This window comes from Vipera berus (genome assembly GCF_964194415.1).
Source record: "Vipera berus genome assembly, chromosome: 1".
In the NCBI taxonomy this organism is placed as follows: domain Eukaryota; kingdom Metazoa; phylum Chordata; class Lepidosauria; order Squamata; family Viperidae; genus Vipera; species Vipera berus.
The window spans coordinates 258,228,204-258,252,728 of NC_138202.1; the positions used below are offsets into that span (position 1 = coordinate 258,228,204).

The 24,525-nt window shown below is 40.9% G+C and overlaps 2 protein-coding genes across 2 annotated transcripts in view; both read right to left on the reverse strand.

Annotated features, from left to right (window-relative positions):
* LOC308672421 (sulfotransferase 1C2-like) overlaps nt 1–24,525 on the reverse strand; it is a 358,778-nt gene that overhangs the window by 277,014 nt on the left and 57,239 nt on the right. The gene's annotated exons all lie outside the window — the stretch shown is intronic.
* On the reverse strand, nt 7,228–23,764 carry LOC308660144 (amine sulfotransferase-like; the record flags this gene model as incomplete). Its single annotated transcript, XM_081314361.1, has 6 exons — nt 7,228–7,421; nt 9,116–9,296; nt 12,807–12,901; nt 18,625–18,751; nt 21,708–21,916; nt 23,620–23,764. 6 exons carry the CDS (start codon nt 23,762–23,764, stop codon nt 7,228–7,230), a joined length of 951 nt encoding a protein of 316 aa, XP_081170487.1.

The window sequence follows — 24,525 nt, forward strand, 5'->3', positions numbered from 1 at the left end:
GCTACTTTAGGGTCCTTCAGATTGTCGGTTTAGAGCAGGGGTGTCAAACTCAATTTCATTGAGGGCCGCATCAGCATTGCGGTTGCCTTCAGGGGGCCAGGTGGGTATGGCCAGGGTGGGCGTGGCCTACTGGGTGGGTGTGGCCAGAGTACATATGGCCTATTGGGTGGGCGTGGCCAGCTCTACATCGTTCACATCAAGCGTGCCTATGGGGGCCTTGGCAGGAGTGGGACAGATCTGAGGGTCTCTGGCAGGAGGAGGGTCTCTGGGCCAGGGCCAAGGCAGTGGGGGCCGTTCCCTCACTGTTTCCAGGATGGCTTCGCGGGCCACATGAAACCACTTCGCGGGCCGGATCCGGCCCCCAGGCCTTGTATTTGACATGTCTGGTTTACAGTAAATAGATATAGTAGTACAGACTAGCTAGTTAATATAATCTTTATTATCTTTATTCATAGATTCTTTTAATAGCATATGCAGAAATCAAATTGGTGCAGACCTATAGCACATACAGGATGTGCTATAACAGTTAACTGTAAAATGTCAGAGCACTACTTTAAAATAAACATTAAAATTATTACTTTAACATCTTAATCAAACTTTTTCTAATAAAATGCTATATCAGTCCTAAGCTTAGAAACAAGAATTTAAGAATTACCTTTATGGTTCTTTCTTGCTGCTTATTGAATATCTCTTTCAGATATAAAGCACTGAACAGAGCAGAAGAAAAGTGATACTTCTGAAATTTAGAAGCAGCTTTTTGTCTGTGACTACGAAAAGATGCAAAGGCTGAACTTTTCTCTTTAAAGTCTTCCTGTTCTAGGCTGTTTATAATTAAACAAAGACATCAGAAAACCGACCTAACTGCACAATAGCATAATAAAGCAACCCTTTTATTATTTTAAGCAACCCTTAACTAGCTACATTAATCCACATTTATATCAAACAGAACCTGGGTGACCACACTCCAGAGTGAAAGAGATTGAATAACCCAGAAAGTTGTAAAGGAGAAGTAAAAATGCAGAGGTTGCCTAATTTCTGGGCATTCTTTCGCAACAAACTGGTTGGGAGAGAGAACCAGGTTCACATATCTCCTTGAAAACAACTGTTGTGATTTTGTTAATGACTACCAATAACAGTAACAGAGATGGAAGGGACCTTGGACATCATCTAGTCCACCCCTGCTCTCGCAGGAGACCTATACTATTTCTGATAGGTCCAGTCTTTTCTTTAAAAACCCCAGTGATGGGATATCCACAACACAATCCACTGGTTAATTGTTCTTATTGTTAGGAATTTTCTCCTTAATTCTAGGTAGCTTTTCTCCTTGGTTAGTTTCTATCCATTAAAAATGAGGATGAATGATATGCAGAAACAGATCATTGGTGCATAGTGTCTCTACTGTATATTTCACAACTCAGTCTCCAAGTCATCTTGGCATCTGCAGAATTTTCATCTCTGAATTGTTCACCACTATTCCAGCTTGTGGATCCAATGCTATGGTGGAGTTTTCATAGCTGTCCATGAAGAGTTTAATGAGTCGACCAGATTAATGTCAATATTCAACACTCAATACTTGCTGAGTTGAAAGCACTGAATAGTGCTACCTATACAGAAGAATCTGGTCAACTAATGATCAAAGCTAAATTGGCACTAAATAAGGGTCAATGGAATTCATGGAGGTCTAGATTTCAGTCTCTTGTGGCTATGCAATGATACCAAACTGATAACATGTTTAGCCCCACCTTTCAGTTTAGTCTGCTCATCTCGTACAGTCATTGCCACCTGCCATTATAGAAATAAGGCCCCCAAAATTGGTTTATTGTTTAAATAAATTGAAGCATTTACATTAAGACACAATAAGAGGAATTTGGATTGTTCAAAAAAGTGACAAAGTATTATATTTGGTGTGGTCAAATGCAACAGCAACATCTAAAGCTCCTAATTATTTATCAAAACTGAAATGTGTAGATTATTTAAACCTGCATTATTGTTCTACAGATAATTAAGCTCAAAAGTGGCCACAGGATTGGAAAAGATCAGTTTACATTCCAATTCCAAAGAAAGGCAGTGCCAAAGAATGTTCAAACTATCGCACCATTGCACTTATTTCACATCCTACTAAAGTTATGCTTAAAATCCTACAAGCTAGACTCCAGCAGTATGTGGATCGAGAACTACCAGAAGTACAGGCAGGATTTCGAAGAGGCAGAGGAACTAGAGATCAAATTGCCAACATATGCTGAATCATGGAGAGTTCCAGAAAAACATCTACTTCTGCTTCATTGACTATGCTAAAGCATTTGATTGTGTGGATCACAATAAACTGTGGCAAGTTCTTAAAGAGATGGGAGTACCAGTCCATCTTATTTGTCTCTTGAGAAACCTATATGCGGGTCAAGAAGCAACAGTGAGAACTGGACACAGAACCACTGATTGGTTCAAAATTGGGAAAGGAGTCTGGCAAGGCTCTATACTGTCGCCCAGCCAGTTTAACGTATATGCAGAGCACATCATGAGAAAGGCAGGGCTAGATGAATCAAAAGTTGGAATTAAGATTGCCGGGAGAAATATCAACAACCTAAGATATGCAGATGATACCATTCTAATGGCAGAAAGTGAAGAGGAACTAAAGAGCCTCTTGTTGCGGGTGTATGTGAACTACAACTTGTTGTTTGTACCTGATGAATTATGTTGATTGCTTTATTTATTATCCCATGACTGTCACTGAGCATTGTATTTTGTGATTTATGATTGTATTTTATGATTAGGATCATGATTTATCACTTGTTACTTGCATGTACACTGAGAGCTTATGCACTGGAGACAAATTCCTTGTGTGTTCAATTACACTTGGCCAATAAATAATTCTATTCTATTCTATTCTATTCTATTCTATTCTATTCTATTCTATTCTATTCTATTCTATTCTATTCTATTCTATTCTATTCTATTCTATTCTATTCTATTCTATTCTATTCTATTCTATTCCATTCCATTCCATCCCATCCCATCCCATCCCATCCCATCCCATCCCATCCCATCCTATTCTATCATTATTTATCCACAAATCATGGAAAAGAAGCTGTAGTTTATGTGGACTGAGAGTGTAATATTTTTACTTACAAATCTCCCTCCAATGATAAATATAACAATTGAAGTAGAAATAGGGAACTTATTCCTTAGGACTCTGATCCTGCAAGTTTTGTACTCTGGAAAAAACTGCTCATCAAACCTTGAACTGATTAGGATTTGAACAAATATTTAAACTGAAGTTGCATTCCTCTTTTGTTACAAAATAGAGCACCCATTTATTCCAAGAATTGAAGGATCCTTGAAAAGATAATCAAGCAACAGATCTGTGAGCCCCTTGAAACAAGCAAAGCTATTACTGAACGGCAACATGGGTTTGTCAAAAACAGATTATGCCAGACAAACCTTATTGCATTTTTTGAAAAAGTGATTAAAGTAGTGGACCCAGTGAAATGATATGAACACAAGATGCCTTGACACCAGTAAGGAATTTGACAAAGTAGACCACAGCCTACTTCTTGGTAAGAGAAAAATGTGTAATAGACAGCATTACCACCAGATTGTTTTGTAACTGGCTGACCAGTCACATTCAGTATGTGGCCATCAATGGAACTACATCTGCATGGAGGGAAGCAAGCAGTGGGGTGCCCCCAGGGTTTGTCTTGGGCCCACTACTCTTGAACATCTTCATAATTTTTTTAAATAAAGCAATAGAAGGGGAACTTATCAAACTTGCAGATGACACCAAGCTGGGAGAAATAACCAGTACTTTAGAAGATAGCATCAAGATCCAGAAGGATCTGTTATTCAGTATTCTGCAAGATCTTGATTAGTATGGATAAAGAATCACATGAAGTGGTTGCATTACCTGTATTTGCACTCTTTGAAGCTACAAGTATATGTACAATACTTGTAGTGGTTCCATCTATATGGAAACAAACAATAAAACATATGAAACATAAGCTTCTATATGTTTATTAATGAAATATTACAGGAAAGGATAAATGGAATATAGTTATAATTCAAAGTTATTGTTAAGAAAGAGTAGCTATAGAATGCAAAATTAAAAAAAATTAGTGTAGATTCAGGCATTCTGATATCTTGTCCTAGTGTAGAGTTGCTATGACCACATTCATGTTGTACAATCACAAATTGCCCAGATTATGATCACATGACTGTTAGTACATTTCAACTATTGTAAGCACAAGGATTGGCCATAGGTCACTTTTTTCAATGTCCTCATAACTTTGCACAGTTGCTAAACAAATGGGTCAAGGATCACCTGAACCAAAATACCCTGCAATAACAAAGTTAAGCTAAATAATCTTTAAACCTAAAAAAAAACAGGAAAGGGAAAGGGAGAAAAAAACCCAAATAACAAGAATGTCTGCCTTATATATTAAATTTAGGGAAAATCACTGGGTTACTAAAAATATTACATAATATTATAGTATAAGCAGGTATTCTTATAAAATGTGGTTGTGGAACTTGGGGCTACCAAAATGATTGGTTGAATGACTGGGTCATTCAGTCATCAGTAGCCCTGAGAAGTTGACTCTTGGAAGTCAACTGACTTCACTTACAATGATTCTTACAAAAGAAATGGAGTCTTGTTCAGAGAAGATTATAGTGTGAGGGGTTATAAGGAGAGGGTTGTCTAGGGTAGTGCTGTTTATTCTGCCCTAGGTGGGAGATGGAAGATAAACTATGCTTATTCTAGCTTACACATTAGTTCTGATGCATCTTTTGCATCTATCTATGAACAGGGAAGACAGACTATTGATGTAAGTAGTGCACAGATGCCGATCCACCTTCATCTCTTATTGCTCTTCATGACATTCTTCAGAAACAGTTCAGGGATTGGGAATGGGAAGCATAGTATTCTAGTGGTTCTCTTTTCTTTAGGGTTAATTCTAGTTATGGCTGGTGTGGAGATGTTACATGAAGCCGCCTGGTGAGGTCATTCACTGGCATGGAGTGAGGAATCACCTGATTATACAATTGAGCAGTTAAAGAAATCTTCTAAATCAATAATCAAATGCCCTACAATATTTAATAACAGCACATAATTTAATGTTGCTTTGTTCTATGATCTCTGCAGAGTTGAGAATTAAACATGACAAGGTCAACTCTGATTCCAGCCATTTGAAGTTGTGCATCACACATTATTTTCCTCCACTGAGTGGAAATAGGCTCAGGACCCTCCTGAATATCCCAGCAGAACCTGAAGGGCAGCTTTTCCATCCTCTACTTAAAGACATAGTCAAACCTTTCATTCTGGGCAACAGTCATGGCTTTCTTCCAACAATGCCTGGTAAGCAGTGGTTTAAAAAATGTCAACAGTTTTTGTGTTTAACTAAATTAGTAGTCTTAAATTAAGACTATTTGTGCTATCCTATCATCAAAATGTTCATTTTTACATCAGTACTTTTGTATTCCAAAAAAGAGCTAAAGGGGTGGTAGAACATGATTGAGTAATAACCTAATTAACAAGAAAGGCAGAGACATAAATAGCCTTCTCTATCTTAGTAGGAAGCATTATTTCAAAGCATTAATACACAGTAGATGTCTACATCTGTGGATGACGAGATATAAAAAATGGTTACAAAGTGTGAATGACATGTGTGTCTAGATGTGGGAAATGTGAAAAAGAATACTTGGTGGGATGAGATATGGAAGAGGCTGTGTAAGAGAACAAACCCATGTAAGAGAACTGTTGCTGCTAAAAATGAGGATGAAAGGTTTGTGAATGATATGCAGAAACAGATAGTTGCAAATTGGCACCTCTTCATGGTAGTCTAGACCATAGGTCTCCAACTTTTTTGATTTGGCAACCCGGAAAGGGAGGTAGGCACCGCTATTTGCATGTGTGCAAATAGGTTGTGTGCATGCACACACAAAAATGAGCCCTGTACATGTGTGCACAAATGGGCTGCACGTGATTTCATGCACACATGCAAACAGCCATGTGCAAGCACATGCAAACAGCCATGTGCAAGCACATGCGCAAATGCAAATGGGCCTGCGCAGGTGTCAGTGATGCAAATGGGGAAGCGCCCATACCGTGGTGTCTAACGGTGATGCTCTCCCTTGGCTGTCCTCCCCTTAAGTTTGACAGACCTTGCTGACAGCACCTTTGGCATGGGATTTGCACACCTTGAGGGTTTGGAAGGCAATCATCATGAATCTTATAGCTTGCTCCATCAGTAGGTCAGTGTGGTCAGGCTCTCCACCTTCTCCCTCATCCTCGAGCTCTTTCAGCTCCAGTTGCTGCTCCTGTCGTCGGGCACTGTGACTAACGTGGGTGAGGTTCATCCAATTGGCCCTTCCTTCTTAGTCAACCTTCTTTCTGATACCTATGGACCACCTGGGTCTCAATGAGTCATCCAGGCTCCCAACTTCCACTCAGAGAGGTCAGTTCCGCCGGGAGTCCTGGATTCCCCCCAGCACACAGCTTCCTCCTAGTTGCCGTCTTGAGCTGACATCTTGTGCCTGGTACCCACAGTAGGGCTCTACGCCTCTCCGGGTTGACTGATTTTGCAGATTCCCCCTAATGTAAGGACCTGCCCCAGCTAGTCCCTCAAGAAATAAGACTCCTGAAGCCACTGAGTTGAATCAAAAGAATTTTTACTGAAAGTGATTGCAATAGAGTCAGACAGACTCTGAAAGTCCCACACAAAGCACAAAGCAATTCTTTCATTTTCCCCAATCCCAACCACCCTGACCAGTCCACTGGCAACCAAGAAGATGGTTTGATAACGCTGAGGTGCAAGGCAAATAACAGATCACTCTCAGGGCGTGACGGCCTTCGAACCTGTCTGGAACCAGCTGGGAGGGAGTCTGCCACGTCTCTGCCTCTCTATTTCCCAAGCATGCAGCAAAAGCACCCCAAAAATGCTGACTTTCCTCCCCCTCCAACAGAATGGCAGGACACATTGTTGGACCTCAGCGTTTATATTGGAAAATATTTATGAAATCACTCTGGTATATCTTGACCCATTTGTGGTGATAAATTATAGGATGTTTTCAACATTTTGAAAAAGATGGTGTTTCCAAAAGCCATGCTTTTTAAGGTTGCTCCATTAAGCAGGAAAGGACACTGAGCAGAAAGTAGTGTGGACACAATACACATAAACATGTACGGTACATACAGAAAATGCATAGGTGTACTGTAACAGCTTAAACTACATATACGTATTATGGTTGTGTTGGACATTTCTGCTCTGCTTCCTCCTGGAGAGGTTCCTGCAGCTTCCCATTCTGAGTAGATTGTATTTCCTTTATATTCCAGATGAATTTGAGTGATATATCCTTCATATGTGCCTCAAGAATTTCATCAAACCGTTCACTTTGTGATACTGTCATAATATTCTTCCAGTCTCCAACAGTTCCTGATGAAAAAGGAGCAGATTGAAGAATCAGTTATCGATCCTAGTCTGTAGTGTGTTCTCCTGAAAAGAGCCCCAGCATTGATGCTGAATCCTCACAGACTTGCCCACCATGATTGTCCCACGACTGCCAGTGCTGATCATCTTTTTGGCCCTATGTATCTAGTACAATTCTGGAACCACCATTTTGTCTTCCTCTTCTCACAATATCGAACTGCTACCTTTATTCTCTCATAGCACATTTATTCATTAGGCAGTAAATAAAAGTGTAGGTTTTGGACTCAGCAATAGTCACAACTGAGATTTTTATAGTAATACATTAGTTTGGACAATTTTTCAGCAGAAAGAGGATATATAACATAAGCATGATTAAAATTAAATGGTTCTTTGCTTAACAAGAACAATCAGTTCTTGCACAAGGGGTCACAGAATGGACTCTTACTGCATTATTGGATCTGGAAGCAATATTTCTATTTATATAAAGGCCATGGGACTGCATACCTTAGCATGGCCCAAACAGTTCTATGAATGCTCACATCAGAACCCAGTAATGGTATGTGAAATAAGATCTGAAAAGACTGTTTCAGCCTACTGGACGACAAACTAATTGGGGATTTATTTATCCTGTGCTGAATTCAAAATGCCTCATTTAGGAACTGTTAGGATTTAAAAGCTGTAAAATTGTATGTCGGTCATGTTTAACAGCATTTAAAAGCAGAGTTGCCAGTTCCAGTTGTGTTCAGTTAATGAGGATGACCTGTAATAGATCCTCTAAATTAGGAAGAACTATTAAAGGGTTAATACCGGTATTCAAATATTTGAGCTGGTTTTCTTTCACTCACAGTGACTTGTCTCATGAGGGAGAATTTTGAGGCAACCTGTCAACTGTTGGGCTCTGTTAATACCTAAAAGGCCCAATGGAGTTGCTCTCTGTAGCAACATGAAAGACGGCTGGGTGACTTTGGGCCAGTCACTGTATCTCAGCCCAACCCACCTCACAGGGCTGTTGTTGTGTGGAGAAGAGGAGGAAAAAGTATAATGTATGTTTGCTGCCTTGACTTACTTATACAGTAAAGTAATAAAGGTGGAATCAAAATAAATAAAAAGCTGCCCTTCTGAAGGAGCAGGGAATCCCCTCATGGGGGGGGGGGCACAGCAGAGAAAGGCCAGCTATTTCTCAAGCTGCAGGAGCACCATATTCCCCCCCTCTCCCCCCCATTTCTTTCCCTCTCTCTTTCTTTCCACCAATACAACCTCTCAGCCTGGTTCAGCCCCCTTTTAAAGCTACATCTCAAGATCTGGAAGATCCAGGGGGAAAGCCTCCTCAAAAAGAACTGGACTCTTCTCTACCCAAGCCAGAATGGCCCTGCAAGGCCTGGAAAATCGACACCATGTCCTCTCCAGTGACCAATGGTAGCAGAGCTAATCCCAACCCCAGGGATAATGTGAGTGCAGAATTTCCCTCTCCTCACGGTAAACTAATACAAATTTTGCCCGCTGAATAAATGTTCATTGAATACTGGAGCACTTTAGCTAAGGATGATACAGAGCTACCTCAGGTATACATTGGGGACAAGAAGATGTCAATGTCTTGGGGACACAAGAGAAAAAGAAGTCGATTCTGAAACAATTTAGTCCCATGGTTAGCAGCAAGAGAGAAAAATACCAAAGTTTTGATTTTCTTCTGTCAGTATTACCTTTGCGTATATGCTTAACGTTTGGTAGTCCAAAACATTCTTCATATATTTTCACATAATTTGCCCTAGGATCAGCTTTCATATTCTTTAATGTAGACATCTCCACAACTTTGTCTACTTCCTGGCTGCTCAGCTCTTTTCCAACAAATTTGCATATTTGAAGTACTGTGCCTCTAAGGTCCTGGAAGAAGAAGTATTGGCTTTTGGAATATTTCTACAGGAATCTTCTATACCCTTAATTTGGAGTAAGCTCCACTGAACTGCATGGGATTGATTTCTGGGTGAAAGCACTATATAAAATAGCATTAAAGGTTAAAGAAGTAACATTTCTTTATGCAAATAAAACACCAGTGGAAATGAAAAGGATGGAGATCCTGGACAACAAACACTTCCCATTACATCTTCATCAATTTCAGATGAAACAAGTTATGTGTGTGTAAATTACTATATGTACTTACATACATACCGTAGATGTAAACACATGCACACACACACACGTATCTATATAATGGGGACATGTTATATGATACTCTGCTGTTTTTCCTCTATCCTAATATGGTCAGTGTTATCTTAATGCTTTCTTGGTAGTTTTCTAATAGACGAATACAGATTTCTATATCTTTTTTCCAGATCAATAATTATAGGTTTTATTAATGTATTTTCAGCTCTGTATTATGTTTTATATCTTATGTTATTCATCTAGAAATGTTACAGTGAGTTGGGCACCATATAAACCAACTAACCAATCAATCACTATGCATCCATTCCCATCATGGTGTTTTTTTTCCTTTTGGGAACAAGCAATGTTATGCAAAGCACACAAAAGGAATAAGGCAAGCAGGAGAGAAAGAAATAGAACTATGGTTAAAACTAAACTACCGTATATATTACTCTCATTAGTATTTAATCCAATTCATTCAGCACTTATTAAATCTTAATGCTAACTCATCACCTATAGGTGTTTCATCACCTATTTACAGTTCCATTCAACTTTTTATATTTCTCCTGACCAAATCTCAATTCCTTTTAACAAAGTGAGCAAAGCATGCTCTTATATGCAGTCATTTTCATTTTGTTCTTTGACAAATATTCCTTCTTGTCAGTGTACCATAATATCTCCTACCTTTATACCTATCAGCATTTGTGCATTTTATTTTTTTTCTGCTCTTTAGTTGAATTCTGCTAATTACATGGATTCAAATATTTCAAAGAGTTTTAAGGATTCAATCCATATTTATATTCATTTTCAAATCAATATTTCTCATTCTACATTTCTTCCAGCAATCAATGAGAAACATTTGAGTTATTATCCAACAACATGGCATTATCTATGTATGTATGCATTGTCTACATACCTAAGTATAGGAATGTTCACATCCCTATGAATATCATCAGAAAAGTAGTTATCCTATGTACTAACTTATAATGGGAACATTATAAGGGTTAATCAGTGACACCATCAAAGTAAACAATCAAAATCCATGTGGTAAAGTAGTTACTGGCCCTCTCCTTCCATCACTCATGCTTTGATCACCTTGTGGATTGCAACATACTCTACATGGGGTTGCAGTTGTGGAAGCATTAATGAACAGGCCTTGTTATAACCATGTAACACCACAGTTTCATCAGCTGCATTGGTTACTGATAAGTTCCCAAGTATAATTCGGGCTACTGGTATTACCCACAAAACCTTACTTGACCCAGGTATTTGAGAGACCCTCAATCTCTTGCAGTGCCTGTGCTGTGTGATTAGACAGAGCTGGCTCTTTGGGACTTGTTGAACAAGCAATGTCATCTGGCAGGACTAGGGAAGCTGGCCTTTTTTATCATAGTATTTGCACCCTGAACCACCATCCTCTTGGAAATTCAGCTCTTCTTAACTTCTTCTGCTTTGAAGTGAACTCTAAACACTTGGCTCTTTAGGCTTGGATTAAGCACTCCCCTTTATGTGGGGAATGATGTGGGAAAGTGTTGTGGAAAACTGCTGCATAACTTATAGAGGAGAAGAGACCACATGGATCAATTAAAAATCACTGTTGACCGCAAAGGAATACTGATCAGCTGTTTGTCAGCTAGCAGAGCATTGGAGTCACTCAACAGCATGTCTTCTGGGGCAGCAGTCAATTGATTTACTTTTTAAAAAGTGCCAACAGGCAGCAAAGGCTGCTTGGCAGGTTCTATGTTGTGCCCTCCTGCCTTAGGGTATATATGTTCTTTTCTTATATAAAATTATTTGGTTTTATTTATTTATTGTTTTTTAATTCTGTGAATCTACTATGAGTTCCCCTCCCCTCCACACACACATGTTTAAGTTTAATGTTAAAACTCAACACACACAAAAATCTATATTAGCAGTCAAAAGCAGTCAAAAGAAGGTTCAATACTGTCATGCCCTAGGGCAGGGGTGTCAAACTCAAGTTCATTGAGGGCCGCATCAGCATTGCGGTTGCCCTCAGGGGGCCGGGGTGGGTATGGCCAGGGTGGGCGTGGCCTAGTGAGTGGGCGTGGCTAGAGTGTGTATGGCCTACTGGGTGGGCGTGGCCAGCTCTACATCGTTCGCATCAAGGATGCCTATGGGGGCCTGGGCAGGAGTGGGACAGATCTGAGGGTCTCTGGCAGAAGGAGGGTCTCTGGGCCAGGGCCAAGGCAGTGGGGGCCGTTCCCTCACTGTTTCCAGGATGGCTTTGCGGGCCACATGAAACCACTTCACGGGCCGCATCCGGCCCCTGGGCCTTGTGTTTGACATGTCTACCCTAGGGTTACCCAAAATCAATGCAATCATGTGGAGGGTCACAATAATTGTTCCCTTTAGGTCTGGCTACCAGCCTTTCCTAACAGATTAGGTAACCCATCATATCTGTTAGGGTGACCTCTGTACTATATGGATTTTGTCTGTGTACCTCAATGATTAAACTACTGATAAACTTCCATTATGTTAGTATGCATTATAAATTTCACAAAATTCCTTAAACATATTTAATACAAATATATTAAACAGCTCAAAGGGATGTTGCTTTCTCTTACTCCCCACTCAACCTTGTACTATTCCCTTAGCACTCTTAAGAAAAAGTTCCACACTTGGGTAAAAAAAATCCATAATTCAATGCTATACCACTTTATTTACATATGTTCTAAATTATCAAATGCACTAATTTACCCCATGCCTCTAATAGCAATGCCACAGTCAATCATAGTTTATTTCATATAAAATAAAGTTATTGCACTTTTTGTGGAATTTGAAAAGTTGTTTGCTAGCTTGACGGATAGTTCCCTTGTCAAACCCTTAAAGAAGGATGGAAAGAGAATAGGGATAGAAGAATGGTGTGTTGTTGCTGTATCTCCTCTTCTGGAACTTGATCTGTCCAAAAGCTTCAGAACAAAACCGTGTCCCTTCTCTACACACTTTCAGGGGAAAAAAGCCCTGCTGAATCAGCTCTAGTTTTGCTTAGTTGCACAAACAGAGATTTTCAAATTCTTGGCAAACTCACTGGAATAGTTTATGTAGAATCCAAACTCTTCTTGGAAGAGTTGGAAATATAAAAGTTAGAATGTTCAGAACATTCACAAACATTCAGCCATAGATAAAAATAAACTCTGCCCTTACCTGCATCTCTACTTGTCGAGGCCTATCACCTCAATCCTACCGACCTTGAGCAAAGAGTAAGAGGATAAAAGAAGTGAATAGTCTCACCTGCATTATTTCCTCATAGCACAGGATGAGAATATTAAATTCATTTTGATGTGTATACCAGCCTTTCATATGATCGAAGACCAAACTGCTAGCAACTGTTGGTTCAAGCAGAGAATGGAAATAAGAGTGGTAATGCTTAAGTTAATTATGATTCCTCACATGAGCTATGAGGAAAATATTTCTTTTTAAAATATTTTATATACAAAGCCAATGTCAGTAATTCATAATGATTTTGAGGATCACTTCTTTTTAAGCAGCATGCATTATAAAATTAGAATAAGAACTCTTTGAAGGCCCTGTCTTTGGAAATGGAAAAAATTGCTAAGTGCTACTGTTATGTTCTTAGTTCGGTTAGGCATTGACAAGGCCGAGCGGTGAAACAGCAAGCATGTTTATTCACTAACAACAGAAGCTGCCCTAGAGGCTGCTTAACAGCTATATATACAGTTCACCTCTAGGTGGCAACCAATAGGTTTAAAGTAACAGTTTCCTGCCCCAAACATAATTAACAGCCTGGAGACAGAGAGTCTGGGTTGCAGTAACAGACACCATTAAGCAATCCTTCACTTAAGTACAGCAATTAACGTCGCACATTGTGCAACTGATTTCAGCAGTTGAGGCCAATACATTACACTCCTTCCCTCTAGATAGCTCATACTCTCAAATGCTTGACATAGTCCTGCAAATAGTTAGGCGGCCTTCATGACTGTACTGAACATCTAGGGGTTGCTGGGGTCCCCCAGTCTACCCACTCGCCTGCCAAGCTGGGTAGACCAGGACTCTGAGGCCCAGCAGATTCGGGTTGACTCGAGTCCCTTTGGCTGGTCTGTTCTAGTAGGTCCAAACCAAAGTCCAGTTGTAAAGCAAGGTCTACCGGGATGGCGCTCAGGGCTGTTTGCTGGTTCTGCTCAGTGGATACAGGCTGTGTGTCCAGGGAATACTCACCTACAACCATTCCCCCATCTCCTCAGCTGAGAGTCCTGTCAGAGTGTGCAAGCTCCTCTGTTGGGCTGCTGTCATGCTGCCCCTGTGGATGGCCCTTTTGAGAGTCCTGAGCCAGTAACTGGTTCTCTAGCCTCCGACGCAGTTGGTCAATGTGCCAGCAAATGACTCACCCATCTTCCAGGACCACATCGTGTGAGAGTGGCCCTGACACCTTAACAACCACAGCTACCACCCACAAAGCCCCTTGCCTGTAGTTCCAGGCCCAAACCCGGTCACCAACTTGCAAATTCCACAGTGGCTTTGGCTGTGCTGTGTCCAAGGCAACTTGGTCAGGGTGCAGCCAATCCAGTTTAGTGATTAAGTGTCGGCCCCATCTGAGTTTGGCTGGGCTTCTGCCCATGGCAGTGCAGGGAGTTGTGCATTGGCAGAGTAAGAAGTCTGCCAGTCTGTGGTGCCAGTCCCCTGTGATGATCCACTTCAGGGATTCCTTGGCCATTCGGACCATGCGTTCCACTTGACCCTTTGAGGCTGGGTGAAAGGGAGCCGAAATGGTGTGCCTTATTAAATTAGCCCTGAGGAAGGACTGAAATTCTGCAGCGGTAAATTAAGCCCCATTGTCTGAGACTAACACATCTGGAAGTCTGTGTGTTGCAAACATCCTGCACAGTTCCTGGATGGGTCCTGGCAGTAGTCATAGTTGGAACTGGTGCGACCTCTAACCATTTGGAGTGACTATCCACCACAATCAGGTACAGCTGTCCCTAAAAGGGCCCAGCAAAATCAATGTGGATTCTTGACCACGGTGTGTGTGTGTCCTCCCCTCGGTGGACAGGGGCTTGCGGGATCTCGGGCCTAGATTGCTGGCAAGTGTAGCAGCCGTGTACTTGGGCCTCAATAGCTTTATCTAGCCCTGGCCACCAAAGGTAGCTCCTCATGTGTGCCTTCATCCAGACTATTCCTGGATGTCCTTTGTGCAGAGACTCTAAAACTCTGGGCCTTAAAGAGCTCGGGACTATGACTGACTCCCCCAAAGAATGCAACCTTTATGAGCTGAGAGCTCATCTATCCTTGTGTAAAAACTCTGAAATTCTGGCCCTGGACATTTATCTGGCCATCCTGTGTGCACCCAGTTTAACACACGGGTAAGCGTTTTGTCAGCGGCTGTCTCACCAGCCACATCTCCAGAATGAAGGGGAGACTCTGGCAAGTCCTGTATAGCTAAGATGTGTGCAGCTGTAGCAGGATCTGGCTCTATGTGTGGCAGGGGTAACTTGCTAAGGCTGTCTGCATGGCCCATTTCCCAGCCCAGTTTGTGAACCAGCCTGTAGCTGTAGGCTGAAAGGAACATAGACCACCTCAGCATTCGAGGAGACAGAATCTGAGGTGTTTTTTTGTTCATAGTGAACAACCCTAGAAGTGGCTTGTGGTCTGTGAAGACCGTGAACTGGCAGCCATACAAGTAGTCATGGAACTTTTTTATTCTGGCCACAATGGCCAGAGCCTCCTTGTCAATTTACATGTAGTTGTGCTTTGCGGACGACAGGGTCCTAGAGTAGTAAGCGATGGGAGTCTGCCTCCCATAAGCCATTTAGCTTGGAGTCCACCAGATGAATGCCTGCGGCATCAATGCGGAAACCAAGAAACGTGGTTGAATCTACCCCAATCTTACACTTCTTTTTTTTAAATTTTACTCCCACATCACGGAACCAATGAAGGACGGCTTTAAGCTGTTCAGCCAAAAATCTCCACTGATTCCCCTGCTATGAGGATATCATCGAAATGGGGGCATACCCCTGCAATGCCCTTGAGCGTGCGCTAAATCACTCCCTGGAAAAGCCCAGGGGCTACACTCACCCCAAATTGAAGGCACTTAAACTTGAAGGCCCCCCGATGGATGACAATGATTTGGGCTACTGCTGTGGCCTCATCCACAGGCAGTTGTTGGTAGGCCTATGCCAAATCTAATTTAGCGAACAGGCGGCCTCCTTGCAATGATACCAAAATATGGCTGAAAACTGGCACTGGTTACGTGTGCTGTTGAAGTGCCCTGTTGATGGTGCACTTACAGTCAGCGCATATGTGCACTTCTCCATTGGCCTTAAGTGGCATTACTATGGGGGTCTCCCACAACCCACTGTCTATGGGCTGCAATACCCCCTGACTAACCAGCTTATCCTGTGTTGATTTTGGGTTTTAAAGGGAAAGACACTTGATGAGGCTTGATCCATATTGGCGTTACCATGGGATCAAGCTTGAGGGCAATTGGAGGACCCATGTACTCCCCTAGGCTTGAACTGAAAAAATCTGCAAATTCTTGGCAGACTGCAGACAAGTCTGCTGCTTGTGTCTGGTGAATGCCGGTTGCTTGAATGCATCAAACCAATCGAGCCCTATGAGGCTTCTGCATTGGCCTTCCACTACTATGACATCTAGTGGATCCTCAAAACCCTTGAACTGCACCATAAGGGTGGCTTCATCTTTGACCACCACTCGGGAGTTTTGGAAGTCTGTGAGCAGTAGATTAGATGGCCGGACTTAGGCCCATCTCTTGTTGTGATGGCATATGTGCCTGAATGTTCATTGTGAAATGATGGACATGGCTGAGCCTGTGTCCAGCTTCATTTTGCATGGAACTCCCTGAAGCTTGACCTGGAGTCTAAGCGTCTGCTTAAGGGGGTGATGGGCACCAGTGCGGAACACGCTCCTTCGGCTGGAGCAGAATCCTACTCAGTGTTGACCCAGGGGCCCAGTACCTTTCCTGAATGAATCTTCTTGTGGACGGTCCCTCTGGCGGCAATGTGGCCTGGTTTACCACAGCACGTTGCTGTTCGGAATCGGCATTCTGCAGCCCATGCATCTAAGGAACGGAACTGCCTTCTCAGCTGGCCACTGTCCCTTCTCTGGGTGCTTCCGTAGCTTATCGTCATTGTAGTCTGAGTCGGTGTCTTCCATCTGCTCGGCGTCTTCGTGCTGGATGGCTTCAGTGCTTGGTGTGCTTTTGGAGGGCTGCAATGCTTTAACGGCCCCTCTGGCAGCTTCGACTGCCATGACCTCTTCCAAGGCCTCCTGTAGCGAGACAGTCTCCTTGGCAAACAGTTTTTGTTGGAGCTCTTGATTCCGGAGTCCGCAGACTAAACAGTCTCGTAATTTCTCCTCCAAATCTGCAAAATTGCAGAGTCGGGATGCTTGATGAAGAGCAGCAATAAATTCTGCTGCAGACTCTCTGGGCTGTTGCTCCTGCTGCTCAAAAGTGTGCCTCCATGCTATAACAGATAATATTGAGCTTGAAGTGGTCTCGGAGCTTTTTCTTCAAGTCCATGTAGGTGACCGACTCAATTGGTGCCGGGGCAACCAGGTTCTCTGCAATGTTGAAGGTGGCGGGACTGCACATGCAAAGGAGTGTCGCAGTCTTCAATCCATCTTCGTCAACCTGGTTGGTGCGGAAGTAGTTTTCTACATGGGAAATGTGGTACGCCCATCTCTCCGGATGTGTTACATTGAATTCTTCGAGCTTTCCTACTTTTGCCATGTTGAGTTGCTTTTGTTTCTTGCTCACAATGCCTTGCGCTGCTGGCTTCTGTGTAGGCCCTAAGATGGATACTTAGGGTGAAGTGGTCTCCAGCGTGGCTTGCTGGCAGACAGAGCGGTGGGGGGGGACATAGTTCCTGCCAGGCTTTGTGCTGGCCTCACCCCCTAGTGACTTCACGCTCTCACGATGAAGCAGCACATCCCATCCTCATTGCCACTGTTGTATCTTCGGTTCGTTAGGCATTGAATGAGGCAGAGTGTTGAAACAGCAAACAAGTTTATTAACTCAGAACAGAAGCAGCCCTAAAGGCTGCTGCACAGCTATTTATACAGTTAGCCTCTAGGCGGCAGCTAATAGGTTTAAAGTAACAGTTTCCCACCCAAACCTCATTATCGGTTTAGAGACAGCCAGTCTGGCTTTCAGTAACAGCAACCGTTAAACAATATAGCAATGTAGGCAAGTGATTTTAAGCAGTTGTGGCCAATACATTATACTAGCAAACTTGGAAACTGTTCATGCTTTGCATCTTTGTCCACAAGGAAAATACCTTACTGTTTGCTTTGTAAGTAAGGTTCAAAATGGCTAGCATCTGACAGAATGGAATACACTCCACTTTTCAGAAACTTTTGCTTGCTGTGAGAAGGAAACTTTTCTTTGCTGTCAAGATAGCAATTTAAGGAGAGGCTCACTTTTTCAGTCTGTGACAGGGGTGGCTGCTTTTGGCTGCAGCCACACCAGAAGGGATTGCCTATTTTAGTTTTCAGAACCTATAAAAAAGCATGGTTGTCTTTCTTCCCCACAATTTGCTGATAAACATAAACGAAAAGGCCCACATGCAGAATTCAGAGCGAGGAAGGTTTATTAACATCCAGACTCATTTGTGTTCAAGAGAGGCTGACTAAAATACATGGCAGTGAAGACAATTACAGTTATAGCCTTGAGTTAAAGAATGATTCAGTTGGGATTGTTTTCATTCATCCAAGCCAATTGTTTTTGGCCAAGTTCACACCATTACTGTTTACCTACATTTCCTCTAGTGTACATAGATTCTTATTGCTATGTTGGCTGACATGGATTTTATTTTAATAGAGAGAGGTGGTGGTTCCTGGGTGTTTCATTTTTCCCCCACACAAAACAATGAGAAGCAACTGTGCAAATGAGATTTAGCCTGGTGCCCCATTGGAGGGTGAGGACACTTTGGATTCATTAAGTCTACAGTTGTCTCTTATTGCTGAAATGCTTCAAACTGAGTGTTGTTGCTTTCAATAACTCCAGGGGGACACACTAGCACACTAGCCCTTTTTGACAGTGTTGTGGTAATTAAAGATTTTATTTCCATCTTACCGTTTCCAGATAAAAAATCTTGCATGTATTCCTCCAAATTAGTTGCATTTTCAATTCCTTGGAATGAGTTGTGATAATGAAAATAGGACACTAAAATATCTTTTGGATTTCGGTACACGTAAATAACCTGCAAGAATATATATTATATGTAATCTGTAATACTGTAAATACATTTATTTGTAATAAACTGAGGATACGTTCTAAAGTACATTGAAAAATGTTCTTATAAAATTATATAAATCTTTCTTTTTTCCTCTTATAAAATTATTTAAATCTTTCTCTTTTCCTGATATAAAGTATATTTCACTGCCCCCACGTTTTATTCTCACTATCATGTCACGAATTACAGTACACTGAGATATAGTAATTGGCTATAGAGTAATTGGCTATATTAGCAATGAAACAATAAATAATACCCTAATCAAGGAACCACCAACTTAGACAAACAATCACACTGTTGTTTACAATAAACAACAGCCTAACTGAGGAACTACCAAGAACAGTCCTAGCAACACTGACAGGGCAAGCCACTTCTACATAAAGTGGGCAAACTCCACTCCTTTCTAGCACTCAGGATGTTACCCAGTTGGGTAATGAAATGTCTGCAAGAAAACAACCAAACTTAGAGAGCACCAAGGATCCCACAATTAACTCAAAGTTGTCTTGTGTTTATGTCAAGATTTTTCATTTAGGTAAAAAACAATCTTTTTTTAAAAAAAGGCAAATTGCTAAATACTGTTTCATCATCTTGTTCTGTTAAAGATCTGCACTTTAACTTGCTTTCTGCAGAGAATAAGGGAAAAGGTCTTAACAGAACTGGAAGGGACCTTGGAGGTCTTCTAGTCCAACCTTCTGCTCAAGCAGGAGACCCTATACCAGAGGTAGGTAACCTTGGCTCTTTTATGACTTTGGACTTCAACTCCCAGGATTCTGGGAATTGAAGTCCACGAGTCTTAAAAGAGCCAAGGTTGCCTACCCCTGCCCTATACCATTTCAGACAAATGGTTGTCCAGTCTCTTCTTAAAAAACTCCAAAGTTGGAGCACCCACAACTTCTGGAAGCAAGTTATTCTACTGATTAATTGGTCTAACTGTCAGGAAATTTCTCCTTAGTTCTAGGTTGCTTCTCTCCTTGATCAATTTCTATCCATTGCTTCTTGTCCTGCCTTCAGGTTCTTTGGAGAATAGGTTGACCCCGTCTGTGGCAGCCCCTCAAATATTAGGACACTGCTACCTTGTTCTTAGTCTTCTTAGTCCTTCTCTTCACTAGACTAGACACAACCAGTTCCTGCAACAGTTCTTCATATGTTTTAACCTCCAGCCCCCTAATCATCTTTACTGCTCTTCTCTGCACTCTTTCTAGAGTCTCAACATCTTTTTCATATTGTGGGGTCCAAATCTGGATGCAATATTACCAGTATGGTTTTACTAAATCTTGTATTTCAGTGCTATAAACATACAGCTTGATCAAGAAACCACATTTGAGGACAGCCCAAGGGACTCTATGAAGGCTGTAGCCCAGGGGTATCAAATTGTCACCCCACGGGCCAGACACATCCTCAGGAAACTGTGCCCACTCTATTGCTGGCAATGGAGAAAAAGCTCTGATACATCACACGACGTCACGTGATTTTACAAGTTTGACATGTCTGCTCTAGCCTGATGGCTCCTGAAAAGCCTTCAAAAGCTTTGATGCCTTCCACTTGCCTTTCCTTGAACTCTAACTTTCTCTCAGCATCTCTTGGACCCAATGACAGGGATACTTCTTCCTTAGACTTCTCATTGGGTAGTGATAATTCTGGTTCCTGAGAGCTATTGCCTTGCTTCTGTTTTTATTCCCACTTTGGTTTATGGCAGGGATAGATTTCTCTTGCATTCAATGTTCATTTAGTAGATATTCATCTGTTTGTGAACTCTGCTCCTATATCACCTATGTCTTTTTTTTCTTATTTGGTTTTGGTTTATCATTTGATGTATAGCAAAATGGAATTTTTCTGCTCCAATTGTAAATTATGCCATTTTTTGTGTAGGTTATCATTAAAAACAAGCATGAAAAATCATTTGTGAAATTTCATTTCCAAACAGTTCAGGCAGGGCCATCACTTAAAATAATTAAATCCTTAATGACTCAGTACCTTGAGAAAGAATGGGTATGACCCCCCAACCAATTTATGCTTCACTATAAAGCTTAGAAGTTTTGTCTTTTAAGAATTTGTGTGCACTTCTGGCTTTTTTTCTCACCTAGATGAAGGTTAATACTGCTTTATTACAGTGCTTTTTCTCCTATAATCTGTTCTCTAGTGCAGGGCTTTTCAACCTTTTCACCCATTGTACCACTTTCAGGATAAGGCAATATCTGAGTACCACCAGTCGCCCAGCAAGGTGTCAAAAACTTGTCCAAAAAAGAGGAAAAAATAAAAAAGTACAGGTAGTCCTCGACTTACAACAATTCGTTTAGTGACTGTTCAAAGTTACAACAGCACTGAAAAAAGTGAATTATGACCATTTTTCAAACTTATGACTGTTGCAGCATCCCCAGGGTCATGTGATTTACATTAGGATGCTTGGCAACTGATTCATACTTATAACATTCAGTGTGCCAGGGTCATGTGATCAATGGCCTGGGGGGGCGTGGCCAGCTCATCACTCAGGTTGCAGGGTGCCTGTGGGGGGGAATCTGTGGATCTCTGGTGGAGGGGAGTAGGACTGGGATGGGTGTCTTCCATCTCTCCCATTGTCCCTTCCTTCCTTCTTTCCTTCCTTTCTTTCCTTCTCTCTCTCTATGTCACTTAGCAAGCAGCCTCTTTTCTGCAAGCAAGTGAGCTGGGCAGCAGCCTGGGATCAGCTGAGCCGTGCTCAGAAGTCACGCTCAGAAACGCTGATCCCAGGCTCCTGCCCAGTTCGGTTAGCAAGCAGCCTCTTTTCCGCAAGCATGTGAGCTGGGCAGGAGCCCGGGATCAGCGTTTCTGAGGGCGACCTCTGAGTGCGGCTCAGCTGATCCCAGGCTGCATATATATATACATTCCTTGTATTTTTCAGCTAACTCATTATTATAGTTAGAATAGAGTAACAAGATTGGCCTACTTTTCCCTTTTTGGCCCTCAGTTTTTGGGGAAGTAGGTAATATGGCAGATGTGACATGAGGACACGAGGTGATGGCAGCTGGCTGATATCCACATTGTATATGTTGTATTCTATGGATGGACATCGACGTGATACGGGAATATTTTCTGTTCCATTCCGATGGCCTTCATACAAAATCAAGCATAGAATATTCAGGGTCCAGATAGTTCCTAAAAGTGAAAATCAACTTGTTTTAAACTTCAGGAAATTATCTAGGTATCACATTATGTATATCACCAAGGTTGTATCAGTAAGAGAAGAAATAACTTGAGTTTGGTCTGATTTCAAGTGTAGAAATCAATTAAGACCAAGGGTGGAATAATTCATATAGGATCTGTGAGCAGAATAAACTTACTATAATTTCAACCATATTCTATGCTGTCAGACTTATTTTTAAGTGAATTCTGGGATTCTCCTCATCACAGAAATAGAATGTAACTTATGACATACTCATGAATCACCTAAAGACAAAACTCATTAAAATCTAGAAATGTCCCATTTGATATTTAGAAATGTCTTAAAGTAAGCAAGAATAGTATTTGATTATACTGTGAGTTGTATGAAGTAGTCTATGGTTCTGAAGTTCTGGATTGGGAGTTTTAGGATATCAAACCTATGTCTCCATATGCACTAAATTCTAAACTCTAGGCCTTACGTTTGTCCCTTTTAGAAATAGGGAGGAATTCATTTAATAATAGAGGTATCGGGTTTTTGCTACTTATAGACCTCTTCTTCCAAGGGGTCCTCATTGAGGAAGGAAGGAAGGAAGGAAGGAAGGAAGGAAGGAAGGAAGGAAGGAAGGAAGGAAGGAAGGAAGGAAGGAAGGAAGGAAGGAAGGAAGGAGAATGGCAGGTGGCATTACTGAAGTGCAACCTCATGGTTTTACATAGATACATTCTTTTCCTTCTTCTTAGCTTTAGAGCTCTTCAGACAGAAAGGAGCTTGGAAATTGTTCTGTCAAAGCCACAGCATACAGAATTCTCCAAATTCTTAAAAAATCAAAGGTGGGGAGAGAGAACCATGCAGTCAATGAGGTCTGTTCTGTGAGTAAGGCTTTAATAAGAAATGCCTAGTTTGAATGATACAGACCAAGTTCCAAAATAAAGGCATGTATTTATGAAGAGAGAAACTAACAAAGGCTACAATCACATGTACAAAATTCCAAACTAAATCAACATAATCAGTGCAATATATCTATTCACAAGTTAGAAATGTGGCATGAGAAAGGTCCATCTCCTGCTTGGATGGAATCCAGCATTTTTCCCTACCTCTTCTTTCAAAAAAACCCAAACCAGAGAAAATCGTTTTCAGAAAAACTTTTCTTGAAATTCTTCTGTCTAAAAAGCCCTTGGATACAAAAGAAAAAGGTAGCTATCATGACCTCTTTTTTCCGAGGTGATAGATGTGAGTCAGAGTATGGAGGAAGTGATGGGGTGAATAGTAAAAAGCACCAAACTGTAGTATAGAAAAAGTTCCTTCTTTCTCTTGGGTCAAAGCAGGGGAAGAAAGACTTAAATATTTTCTTTCTGGGTGGGGTTTCCAAGTAAGGGGATCCTTACTTGGCTGCAATACTTTCAAAGCATGCTGTGAACAAGATCCTTATTATACAGAATTCCCTTGCTCAGAAAAGGATACCAACATGGAGGATTACTTAGATGCACTTAGCTCTATTAATTCCAGATTTATTTATTTTATTTTATTTTAAAAAGCTTTTTAGCAGATCTATTAACTTTTGATAATTGCAGAATGATTTCCAACAAGAAGGGTTACTTAGAACATAAAGAGGGGCAGAGTGAAACTTCCCAAAGAGAAAGTTTAGTTACAGTATGAAATTCAAATATACATTTCTCATATCATATTACAGAATTCTTACCAGATTTTGGATAAGTGACTACGAATATATCACTGTCCCTGACTTCAAAATCTTCTACTGACTCAAGAAAGTCAAGTTTCATTAATTCTTTTGACATATTGCATCCTTTATAGTTGAATAATTCTGAATATATTGCTTTTTCCATAATAACAGGGCTGCAATAAAAGAGAAATTAGAGTTTTTCCCCCTCCTTAATGCTACCAGCATAAACAGAGTGTTGAGATCTCTCACTTTATATAAGCCCTTTGTTTCAATAATTCACACTTGGTAGCCTTCTTCAGCGATGATCCCCAAGAGAAAACAAACTGGAAAAATTCAGATATTTTTTCTACAACTGTTAAAATGGGAAGTCAAAACATTACATTTAAAGTCTACAATGTTATCAAGAGAAAAACAAGGAAGATGAAATTTTTATTGCTCTTATATATTCCCAGGAGACGGAGAAACGTTTTGAACTTAATTTAACAAAAAGTAATAAAAATATCATGTTGGAAAGAGGAATTTTAAAGTGTTCTGCAGAATTTAGTGGAGACTGATGTTAAAAATGTTCTAGGAGATCATGTAATTTAGAAAACCCAGTGTTTATTTTCTTAGTGTAATGTCCATGGAATTTCTAAATCATGATGGTTGTCCCAAAGGTGCTGTTCAAAAGGCAAATGGAGTTCCTTAGTTTTTTTCTTTGAAAACATTTTGCTTCTCATCCAACAAATGTTTTCAAGAAAAAACAAAGAAAGACCTCCCTTTGCCTTTGTCAAATTATTTTAACAGGGTGCAATTATTCTTGAAAAATGTTATAATTTAAAATAAATAAATAATTGTACCATTTAACTTTAACATTTTAATTTTTCTATACTGTTTTATATTTTGATGCTTTATTGTACATCAACCAGAATCCCCAGTTCAGAA